General features: G+C 38.5%; 1 protein-coding gene across 3 annotated transcripts in view; it reads left to right on the top strand.

Moving 5' to 3' along the window:
* Window positions 1-12,372, top strand: part of Tanc2 (tetratricopeptide repeat, ankyrin repeat and coiled-coil containing 2) — a 382,841-nt gene that overhangs the window by 223,967 nt on the left and 146,502 nt on the right. For all 3 annotated transcript variants that reach the window (XM_045158789.1, XM_045158790.1, XM_045158791.1), the window contains one exon: window positions 3,482-3,742. In XM_045158789.1, the coding sequence (XP_045014724.1) occupies window positions 3,482-3,742 (261 nt within the window). The remainder of the gene's footprint in view (window positions 1-3,481; window positions 3,743-12,372) is intronic.

A 12,372-nucleotide genomic window follows, 5' to 3' on the forward strand; every position in this document is an offset into this window, starting at 1 on the left:
AAGTAGACTGGGGGGTAGTTCAGTGATAGAACATGTGCTTAGCACGCGTGACTCATCGGGTCCAATCCCCAAAACCACAAAGAAGCATTAAATATAAATTTATTGTGATTACTATTATTAAAGCTTATTATTTGGTAGTAAAAGGAAAACGGCTTAGTACATAACTGAGCTTTTTCTGGAGTGTTACTACTTTACCAGTTATCAAAACTATTGCTATTGCTGTTAGGTCCATGAGTTAACTTTTCAGTCCCTTGTTTTCATTTGTTCCTCATTTCCTTGGGTCATTTGAAAAAGTTTCTGAGTTACACCAGCAATTTCTATTCTTTTCCAAAATTACCACTACCTACTTTACCCTTGGTTTCTATATGTCTTGAGTTAGCCTTGCTTACAAAGTTGGCCAGGATACAAGCGCACAATTCTCTGCTTTCCTGTTGGAGGCTGCCTCCCACAGCAAGTACAGGTTGTCTCCTTCTTACAGTCTTTAGTTAGTCACTAGGCAGAAAAATGTGTGACAAGTTTGAGAATTTAACATCTAAACTATAGGTTTCCAAAGATGTGCTATGGTATTTCTAATATTCTTTCTCCTGTGAGGCCCCAGAACACTTCCTTTATTGCATTGTGTTGTGGGGTGTAGTGTGGTATGGTGTGGTGTGGTGTGGTGTGGTGTAGTGCAGCATGGTTTCTTTTGATAGGGTTTCACTCTGCAACCCAAACTGACCCTGAACTTGTGAACCCTCTTCCTTCACCTCCCAAGTGCTAAGTTTTAGACATGCACCACTGTACCCAGTTCTCTCCTTCACTTCTGAGATTTGAATTCTCCACCTTTCCTCATTAGTTGCTTTTTCCATATCCTGCTGTTTTTAAAAAAAAAAAAAAAGTGTTTCTATTTATTTGAGAGAGAGAGAGAGTCAGAAATAGGCAGGTAGGTAGGGAGAGAGAGAATGAATATGGGTGCGCCAGGGCCTCCAGCCACTGCACACGAACTCCAGATGCATGTGCCACCTTGTGCAGTCTGGCTTATGTAGGCCTTGGGGAGTCGAACCTGGGTCCTTTGGCTTTATAGGAAAGTACCTTAACTGTTAAGCCATCTCTCCAGCCCTCCTGTTCTCTTTTCTTGCTAATAAAAAGTCAGTTTGTTTGTTTTTTTTTAAGGAAAAATACATGTTTTCCTTCTTAATCTGTCTTCTTCCCTTGTACATAAAAATGCAAATTCCATTTAAATTTGAATGAAGAAAACTTCCTTAAGTAGGATTGCAGAAATTACCTTCTGGGTTTTTTTTTTCTTTTTTTGGAAGTAGGTACATTTAAATTATAGGAAAAGAAAATGAGTTAACTATAAAAGTTCTCCTGGGATAACATCTTTTATTCTATTATGATTATTTCTATAAAAACTTAATGTAGATTTTAGTTTCACCCTTTCATTTCACGTGTTCCTATTCATGTGTAATTATTGGTAAGACTAAACAAAATTCTAGAAGAGGTGCTAGAGAGATGGTTTAGCAGTTAAAGGTACTTGCTTGCAAAGTCTGCCAGCCCAAGTTTGATTTCTCAGTCATTCACCTAAAGCCAGATACAAAATGTGGCACAAACATGTGGCAGTTGTTCTCAGCAGCAAGAGACCCTGCAGTGCGCGTATCCCTGCATGCACATGCCACACATCACACTCACGCACACACACAATTCAGAGTTGAAGGTTTTAAATCTTTATGTATTTATTTGATTTTTGAGGTAGGGTCGGGCACTAGCCCAGGCTGGCCTGGAACTCACTATGTGCTTTCAAGGCAGCCGGAACCTCACAGTGACCCTCCTACGGGGTTACAGACATATGCACCACGTCCTGCTCACTAATTAAAACAGCAATCCTCCTTATGGTGGTTTGACTTAGGTGCCCCCATAAACAGGTGTTCTGAAGGCTAGGTTCCCAGCTCATGGAGATTTGGGAATTAACACCTCCTGGAGGCAGTGTATTGTTGGGGGCAGGCATTTGGGTGTTATAGCCAGTTTCCCCTTGCCAGTGTTTGGCACACCCTCCTGTTGCTATTGTCTACCTTATGTTGGCCAGGGGTGATGTCCACCTTCTGCTCATGCCATCATTTTCCCCTGCCATCATGGAGCTTCCCCTTGAGTCTGTAAGCCAAAATAAACCTTTTTTTCTCACAAGCTGCTTTTGGTCAGGTATTTTCTGCCAGCAATGCGAACCTGAATGCAACATTCATGAATGCTGGGATTAAATGCATGTGCCACCATGCCCAACCTTTTCAGTTTTTGATTTGTTCAAAGTCATTGTTTTTAGCACCTGTCTAGAAGTGTTGTATAAAAAGTTAGAATTGGGACTGTGGATATAGCTCAGTGCCAGAGTGCTTGCCTAACCTATGTGAGCCCTAGGTTTGATTCCCCGCACTGACAAAGAAAAGGAATATATTGGGCTGGGGAGTTGGCTCAGTGGATAAAGCACTCACATATCAAGCTTGAGTACCCAGGTTCTATTCCTAGACCCTACTTAAAAAGCCAGTAGCTTGGTTGGCTTTTGTAACCCAGCACCTAGCTTTGAGATAGGAGATAGAGAAAACTTTTCCAGAAATTCACAGCAAACAAAACAGACAATAACAGCAGAGCAAAAGTTTAGAGAGAGGAAAAAACCCTGCCTTAAATGAGGTGTGAAGGCTGAGACCAACCCAGAAGTTTCCTCTGACCTTCACACATGTGCTGTAGCTCACATGTACTGACAGGTACACACACACACACACACACACACAAACACAAGAAAAAAGAAACAAAAGAATTAGAACTGTAGAGAGGAACTGTACAAGTAAGGCTTCCTTATTTCATTATGTTCATTTTAATATACTAAATTCTATTTAGATGCTGTTTATTTTATTCTGATCTGTCACGCATACATATGTACATACATAGTGCAAGGAAATAACATTAAATGGGTGAAAGAAAAGGATAAAATGAATATTGAGATGGGGTGGGGGTTGGGTAATTTTGGACCTCTCCAGCAATCCATGAAACTATATAAATACCATTGTGACAATTCTAAAAAATATGTACCACCAACAAGCCTAGTTCTAGTTCCTTTGGCAGTGATGTATGAATTTGCTTAGTTCTTCTAAGTAGAATTATTAAATTTATATTATGTGATTGCATAGTAGTTTCAGTAATGTACACTCCTAGAGGGGAGATCATCATCGTAACTTTTTAAAATATTACTAAGCTGGGCATGGTGGCGCACACCTTTAATCCCAGCACTTGAGAGGCACTATGAGTTGGAGGCTACCCTGAGACTGCATAGTGAATTCCAGGTCAGCCCGAGCTATATATATATATATATATACATATGTCTGTATGTATATGTATATGTATGTATGTATGTATGTATAACTAATATTCTCATGTAGTCATGAAATTTAAGTCATAAACATTTCTTCTTTTGATTTTTTTAAAAAAATTTATTTTACTTCTTTTTTTTTCCCCTCAGCTACACTGACAAGCTATTCTGAAAACATGGAGCACACAAAATACATTGGAGAAAGTAAAGAATTAGGACCTGGAGGACACCTAAAGCCGTGGCAGTCTCAAAAATCCAGCATGGACTCCTGTCTTTATCGAGTAGATGAAAACATGACTGCTTCCACGTACAGTCTGAATAAGATCCCAGAGAGGAATTTGGAAACAGTTTTGTCACAATCAGTACAGTCTATTCCTTTGTATCTCATGCCTCGGCCAAATTCAGTAGCAGGTAAGATTTCTTTTTTTTAAGAAATAACCACTTTAGTGGGGTATATGCTTAAATGAAAGTAGATCTTGCTCTAACATTATTTAAATTTTCTATTCATCTTCTTTAGTAGCAACATATGTATTTCTCTGAACCTGGGGAAGGTTCATTACCCTCAAAGGCTTGCTTAGCTCTGCTCCTGTGGTATAACATAGTGCACATAAAACCAGAAACAGAGCCTTCTATATAATAAAACTAATCAAAGGCTTTTTTCCATATGAGAAATGTTTGGAAGAATTTTGGTTTGAGGTTTTCGTGTTTGTTTTAAAGAACAACTTTAGTTTTAAAAGCATTATTAACTGAATCGTATTTCAGAACCATTTGTATGGTTAGAAATCACCCATGGTTTAAAGGATGACAAGCAGGGAAGAATATGGCTCCCTCAGTCCTTCAGTTCAGTATTTTCACAGAATGCTGTCCACTTTATCTTAGAGAGATCACAGGAACTACATTTGCAAAAATAACTCAAGTACCACCAGCAAACTCATTTATAAAGGAATGACACAGGAGGTTAGGTGATTGAAATAAGAAGCTATTATTCCTTAGCAGCTACTGAAAAGTGATGTCCAGGGATATTTTTAATACAGCTAAGTTGCTGTTTAATAATTCACACCAGAAGCATTTGCAGAAATAGCCATCTGACATTTTCAGGATGTGTTGTCATCAGGACTTTGCGCATGAGTTATTTGTTTTTCTGAATTTCCAGATAGATGTTGAGACAAATCTATCTCACTGATGCAAATAATAAAACATTTGTTCTAGTCAGACTCTTTATTTCCCAGGTATCACTATCCATTACATAGTCAAATGTCATGGTGCACACCCATAGTTTCAGTACTTAGGAGGTGGCAGCAGGAGGGTCATCAGTTCAAGCCCATCCTTAACTACTAAGGCCAACCTGTAAAACATGGTCTCAAAAGAAAAATATATTCTTGGTGCTAAAGAGATGGTTCAGCCATTAAGGCAATTGCTTGCAAAGCCTAAAGATCCTGGTTTGATTCCCCAGTACCCATGTAAGCCAGATACAGAAGATGGCCACATGCATTTGGGGTTTGTTTGCAGCAGATGGAGGCCTGGGTGGACCCATCCTCTCTCACGCCATAAATAAATAAAGTAGTTTTTAAAAATTATTCATTATGCTAATGATAGTATGGTGTTTCTTGCCATTCCCATCCTTTTTCCTGCCTATTTATTTTGTTGTGACCTCAAACTGATCAGCGTCTGTTGTTACCAGGTGTGATTATGCTGGGAATGGTTCATCTGGATGATCAGTAACTGTCGATTTTCATGTTTATGATTGTTCACTTATATAATGACAGCAGATTTTTCTCTCCTAAGTCCCTCTGAATACATTGATCCTCAACTATCATATCTTATTATGTTCCAAGAATACTGTAATTTGTGAAAAGTTCCTAGCAGCCTGAATCTTTCTAAAAGTGAATTATTAAAATAATTAAACCCTTACATGCATTCATGGATGGGTGGATGGACTGATGGAAGGAAATATATTTAATTACTTTAATAGCATATCCCAGTTTACTTCCTCAGCTACAATAACTTCTTTATTTTATTATTTTTTATTTGAGACTGAGAGAAAGAAACAGAGAGAGAATGGGTGTGTCAGGGCCTCCAGCCACTGCAAACGAACTCCAGATGCATGTGCCACCTTGTGCATCTGGCTTACGTGGGTCCTGGGGAATTGAACCTAGGTCTGTTGGCTTTGCAGGCAAATGCCTTAACTGCTAAGCCATCCCTCCAGCACCACAATAACTTCTTAAGAAAAGTTTGGCTCCATTATTTTAGAAAGGCACTGAGTACTTAATGAGAGATAAAAATCTTTATTTCACTGGATTAAGCTATGTGGTATTAATATTCTTCACTACCCCGTTTTCCTTATTGTTCCCCATTATAGTTTATATGTGTCCCTTAGAACACTCTTCTCTTCAGTATATTGATCACGTACCATCTCATTTGATTAAAACTGATCGAGTTTCTTCCTCAAGTTTCTCTTAGCTCAGGCAAACCCCATAATGGCTATGCCTGTATATTAGACATGCCCTCCCTCTGTTGTAGTATTCTGCATCTTTAGAACACAACCACAACAGAGAGGTCCCGTGAGAACACAGAGGAGAGCAGTCAGGCCTTAGTACATTTAATATTTTGTTATTAGTCTCAAAGAGCCACCAGAACTCTGTGAGTATTAAGCCACAGGCACCCTCCCAAACCATCTTTCTAATGCCTGGCCACCTTTACAAGCTAAGCTCAAATATTCCCACCTTCGTGAAGCTTTCCTTGATCAGTATCCCCTTAAAGTCCCAACTACAAGAAATTGATTTGTCCTTTAGACCCTCCTGCCTCTTTCTCTATTTTCTTTCAGTATTGACAATAGTCTTCTGTGCATTATGTTCAGCTGCTGTGCACATGAGTTGGTCAACAAGTAATATAGTCATTTTTGAAACCAGGAACTGAGAGTACTCGGATAATTGGTCCAAAAATGTTGACTGAGTGAACCAATCTATGAAATCAGTTTTAAATAAAAATAACAAGATAGTAACTCCAATGATAAATTTTAGAGTATCTTCAAGTCATAGGAGAGACTAGAAAACAAGAAGAGGCATCTTCATTTAAAGAAAGCACAGGGCTGGAGAGATGGCTTAGTGATTAAGGTGCTTGCCTGCAAAGCCTAAGAACCCAGGTTTGATTCCCCAGTATCCATGTAAAGCCAGATGCACAAAGTGTTGCATGCATCTAGGTTTGTTCCTTGCAGTGGCTAGAGGCTCTGACACACCCATTCTCTCTATATATCTGCCTCTTCCTCTCTCCCTCTCTCTCTCTCAAATAATTAAATATTTTTTAAAAGAATAAAGCACAATCTGGTGTTGGGAACATAGGTTACTGGGTAAAGTGCTAGACTTGTAAACATAAGGACCTGAGTACCCATGTAAAAATGCCATGTGATGGGCTGGAGAGATGGCTTAGCGGTTACGGCCTTTGCCTGCAAAGCCAAAGGATCCCAGTTCGACTCTCCACGACCCACATAAGCCAGATGCACAAGCGGGCACACGCATCTGGAGCTCATTTACAGTGGCTGGAGGCCCTGCCGTGCCCATTCTCTCCCTCCCTCCCTCTTTCTCTCTCTCTCAAATAAATCAATAAAATATTTTTTAAAAAGTGCAAAAATGCCACGTGTGTTTGCATGGACCTGTATTCGCAGCACTACAGGGAAATGGAGAGCCCCTGTCCGAAAAAGAATGGAAGTTTTTCCTAAGATACCACCTGAAGTTGTCTTCTGGCCTTCACACACACATACACACATGCACATGTGTATACGCCCACATGAACATGTATGCACGCGCGCACACACACATGAAAGCAAGATCTACAAGTATAGACTGACTACAAAAAAAAACTGGGACTTGCTGATACTATGTCAGTATCTCACTTCTTCCCAAATCACAATCTGTGGTTCTCTTCAATATATAAACATGTAAATAGCATTTATCATTTTTCACTAAGAACAATCAATATATATTTTTTCAGTAATTACCCAAAAACTTTACTTGGAAGTTATTTATGTGGAATATATCAGTGTCTGCTTGTTCGCTATGACAGAGTTCAGTAGTTGTAATAGAAACTACGTGGCACACACAGCCTAAATTATTTATTGTCATGAACTTTACAGAAAAAGATCATCCCTCCATTCTAAAATCTTACCCTGGCCTTCGTACTCATTCGTCCCCCGTCCCCTAGCTGTCCCTGTGGCTGTGCTGTGGTCAAGCTATGCATAGGAAGAGAAGCTCATTAGGTTTTATGGGAAGACTTTTTTATGATATATTTCACATGAACTCATGTATTGCTTGGCAAGTCAAAAATTTGTAAGGACTTCTATGATGTGGCATTGCTGTGTTGCGGTACTGATCCTAGATAACAAGGACTCAAGAATTTGAAAGGGCAAAAATGGCATCTTGAGTTTGGTCCTGTTTTTAAGGGTTTTCTTTTTGTTTAGTTGGGTTTTTGTGGGGGTGGGAGTGTGATTTTTTGAAATAAGGTCTCACTCTAGAGAGGCTGACCTGGAACTCACTCTGTAATCCCAGGCTGGCCTCAGACTCACAGCAATCCTCCCTTTGCCTCCTGAGTGCTGGGATTAAAGGCGTGCATCACCACAACCAGCTCTGTTCTTAAGGTTTTGTTGCTGTTGTTGTTGTTTGCTTTGCTTTGAAAACAATTCTTCTTAATTAAAACAATAAGATATTATTGCTCTTGAGTTTTTATAGCTTACATTTACCCTGACTGCCATTGTCAGTGTGGCATATAGGTAATGCCTGGTTTTAAATTGGTTGTCTGCATAAATCTTCTGCCCATGTTCAAGAACTTGAGAAGTCTCATTATGGCAGTTAAGAAATCTCTTAACTTCTTTTTAGTTTACTAAGGATTATATCGTACTTTTCCCTTGTTAAGCAGAAATATCTGTTAGCAATTTATTAACTCATTATATAAAAATATAAAATCCTAACTTTAAGGATTTATGAAATGCACAGAACCTAGACAATAACTAAGTATGTTCCTAGCTTCATGCTCTTTAAAATTTTTCTGATACTGTTAGTGTCCAGAAATCTTTGTACAACTGTCAAAAGAATAATTTACCAGTTGTTTCACTAATCTTTAACAAATACTAAAGAAATAATACAACTCTATTATAAAGAATAGAATATTATAAAGAATAGAACCCAAGTTTCTATAAGCAAGTAGTTTGATCACCAGGTAAAGATACCAAGTGATATGTTAAAAACTTGACAAGAGGACTGGAGAGATGGCTTAGTGGTTAAGCGCTTGCCTGTGAAGCTGAAGGACCCGAGTTCGAGGCTCGATTCCCCAGGACCCACGTTAGCCAGATGCACAAGGGGGCGCACGCATCTGGAGTTCGTTTGCAGTGGCTGGAAGCCCTGGCACACCCATTCCCTTTCTATCTGTCTCTTTCTTTCCCTCTCTCTCTGTCACTCTCAAATAAAGAAATAAATATGACAAAAAATATTTTAAAAAAAACTTGACAAGACAAACAGCACATTCTTGGGCTGCAAGATTGTAGCTTATTTAGAATTTCATCATATATGAACTACTATTTGGCTAGGCATGGTGGCACACGCCTTTAATCCCAGCACTCGGAGGCAGAGGTAGAAAGATCGCTGACTTCATGGCCAGCCTGAGACTTTATAGTGAATACCAGGTCAGCCTGGACTAGAGTGAAACACTACCTCAAAAAAAAAAAAAACTCTAATATTATAGCTACTAATTTTTTTTTTAATTTGGCCAACTTTTAGGTACTTATTTTGTAAATTTTTCAATGTTTTAAATTATAACCTCATTGTTTACATTATTTAATAATTTTACTGCATGTAATCATCAATATGATTATAACTTCATTTCTTAGGTCAGTAATCTTTTGCATGTCTACTGGAACAGTGATTGAAGCAAATATGTTAATTTTAGAGACAACTAATGAGTATGTTCTAATTGACTTTCATTGTTATATGTAGCATACTTGGCTACAGTGTAATATATGCAATAGTTCAGTAATTGGTAAAGTACTATAGGGACACAAAGAAGAAATTAAAGTACAAAGAGAGTTGAGTAGATAGGAGTAGAAAACACAATAGAAAATTGAAAGTAAGAATTCACCAGGAAGGAGTAGTAGGAGAGAGGAGGAAAGGTAACCAAAAGGTTAAAGACTATAGCACATCATAAATATTCCTCCAGACTGTGACCTGGAATACATGGAAGGAAAAAAAAAAAACCTATGTCCATCTATATAGAATAGAATAGGAAGAAATCATGGTGGTAAGGAGAAAAATTAGCAAAAAGCTTCTGCTATTTGCAAGTTTACAAGTAATTGTTTGATTTAATATGAGAAGAGAGAATGGCTCAAGAGATTTTCTTCTTTTCTGCCTTGAATATTTATTAGCTTTTTTATGAGAGAGAGAGAGAGAGAGAGAGAATTGGCATGCCAGGGATTCTAGCCACTGCAGTTGAACTCCAGATACATATGCCACCTTGTACGCATGAGTTAGCTTGTGCATATGCATTACCTTGTGCATCTGGTTTACATGGGTTCTGGAGAATTGAAACTGAGTCCTTGGGCTCACCAGCATGCACCTTAACTGCTAGTCTCTCCAGCCCTTTATTACCTTTTTTAATACAGAGAGATACAAAAAAAGAAAATAAAGCAAAAATGGACCTTAATCTCCTTGCCCAGTGGTCTCCTGTGTTCATTTATTCTACAAACCAAATATTCAGATGTGTGTGTATGTATGTGTATATCATGGTATACATAAGTTAGATACAAATTCAAACCAACAACATAAAAGGAAAAGTATCATTCAGAAGGCTGAGGCAAGAAGGTCATGAGTACAAGACAAGTTAAAAGCATCCATGACTACATAATAACACCCTAAGACAGGTAGACAGACAAGCAGGAAAAGTAGAAGCCCACTCTCAAACATTAATATCTCTTAAGAGTCTCTAAGCTACCTATTTTTTATATACATACATACATACATACATACACACACACACACACATATATATATATCTGTATTGTATGAATAATATATAATGTGATTACATAGGAATTCTACTCATGAACAATAAGTGCATATCTTCAGCAGACAGGAATAAAATGCTTCCTTTAGGCTGGAGAGATCGCTCAGCAGTTAAGGCACTCGTCTGTTAAGGACTCAAGTGCAATTCTCCAGTACCCACATGAAGCCAGATGCACAAGGTGGCACATGTATCTGGAGTTCATTTGCAGTGGCCAGAGGCCCTGCTGTACCCATTCTTTTTCTATCTTCCTCTTGTTCTCTCTCTCATTCTCTCCCAAATAAATGAATAAAATGTTTTAAAAATATTTATTTTATTTATTTTTATTTTTTTATTTAAGAATTTGCTTTATGGGCTGGAGAGATAGCTTGGCAGTTAAGGCACTTGCCTGCAGAGCCAAAGTTCTGTTCCCCAAGACCCGCGTAAGCCAGATACACAAAGTGGTGCATGCATCTGGAGTTCGACTGCAGTGGCTGGAAGCCCTGGCATGCCCATATTCTCCTCTCTGTCTCTCTCTCTCTGTCTCTCTCTCTCTTTCTGCCTCTTTCTATTTCTCAAATAAATAAAAACTGTATATATATATATATATATATATATGTATGTATGTATGTATGTATGTATATGTATATGAATATGAATATGCTTTGTATAGACACATCATGTGTTGGTATTTCCCTCCTTCCTTCCCCCAATCCGCTATGGGCCCACCTCAGTGGGGTTGTGTTATTTCCCATGGGGTGGTGGTTTATACATTGTGAGAGCAGCAGTCATTGCAGGTGGGGGATTGTTAAGGGAGACTGCCTCTGGGTATGCCCTCCTGTTCTGTGGCTCAACAGTCTTTCCACCACCTCTTCCGCAAAATTCCCTGAGCCATGGTAGGTGTGTTTTCAGTGTTAAGCTCTTAGGAGGCTCTGGATTTCTGCTTTGGTAAGTGTTGAGTATCCTCAGTGTCTGACTTCTTCGTCCTGGCACAGATTGTCAGACTTGCCACGGAAGCTGGGCCTTGGCGGAAGTGCAGGAGGAGTGGTTTCTGTCCTTGAGTCTCGTTACCTTCCACTGGGACCACATAGACCCCAAACATACCAATCCCCTTACCAGCCAGGACCGCACCTAAAAATATTTTTTAATGCTTTCATTGCTTTTATTCATAATATCTAAGAGCTAAAAAACACAAAATGACTTTTAAGAGTAAATAAGTAAATTACACATATATACATGCAACAATGAAAAATAATGTTTTGCTCTAATAGTCATTTTGGGTACATTTTGTATTGTGATGTTGAATGTAATAATTCAGACCCAAAGGATTCATGCTGTATGAAGTGTTTATGCTTATACAAAAGTTCAGAGAACCACAACTGTCACACTTTTATGATGCTAGAATCAAAAAAGCAAGGTTACATTTGGTGGGACTTTTAACTGAAAGAGCTTTCTTTGTCTTGGGAATTGTGGGTTGTATAAATACAAGAATTATTTGACCCATATACACTTAAGATTTATATACTTTATGTATATAATAAGGTGTAGTACAATTTTAAAAACAACATACTTAGGCTTCCTTTCTTCCAGACAGATTTTATTTTTGTCTTTGGTTTATAAATAACATTAATGTTTAAAAATAACCTAATAAGCTGGGAGTGGTGGTGCACACCTTCCATCCCATCACTCAGGGGGCTGAGGTAGGAGGATTGCTATGAGTTCAAGACCAGCCTGGAAGAAACTTCCCAAACAAATACACACATAAATATAAATGAATAACTGCAATGAAGTGGATAATTTACTTAAGTGTCATTGGGGAGGAAATACAGACCTAGTGTCAGAACTTCAACTAGATATTACTGCTACCTTAATTCAGTGGTGACCTGAAGCAAGACCATAGCAGCAGTTTTAGTGTGGGTGACAATTTTATACATGTATATTGATCATATTTACCCCCATTGTCCCCCTTCCTGCTGAACCTCTTCTCAACTAGTCATACTTCTGCTTTGATGGGGTATTGT

The sequence above is a fragment of the Jaculus jaculus genome, chromosome 9 (assembly GCF_020740685.1).
Source record: "Jaculus jaculus isolate mJacJac1 chromosome 9, mJacJac1.mat.Y.cur, whole genome shotgun sequence".
NCBI classification, from domain to species: Eukaryota; Metazoa; Chordata; class Mammalia; order Rodentia; family Dipodidae; genus Jaculus; species Jaculus jaculus.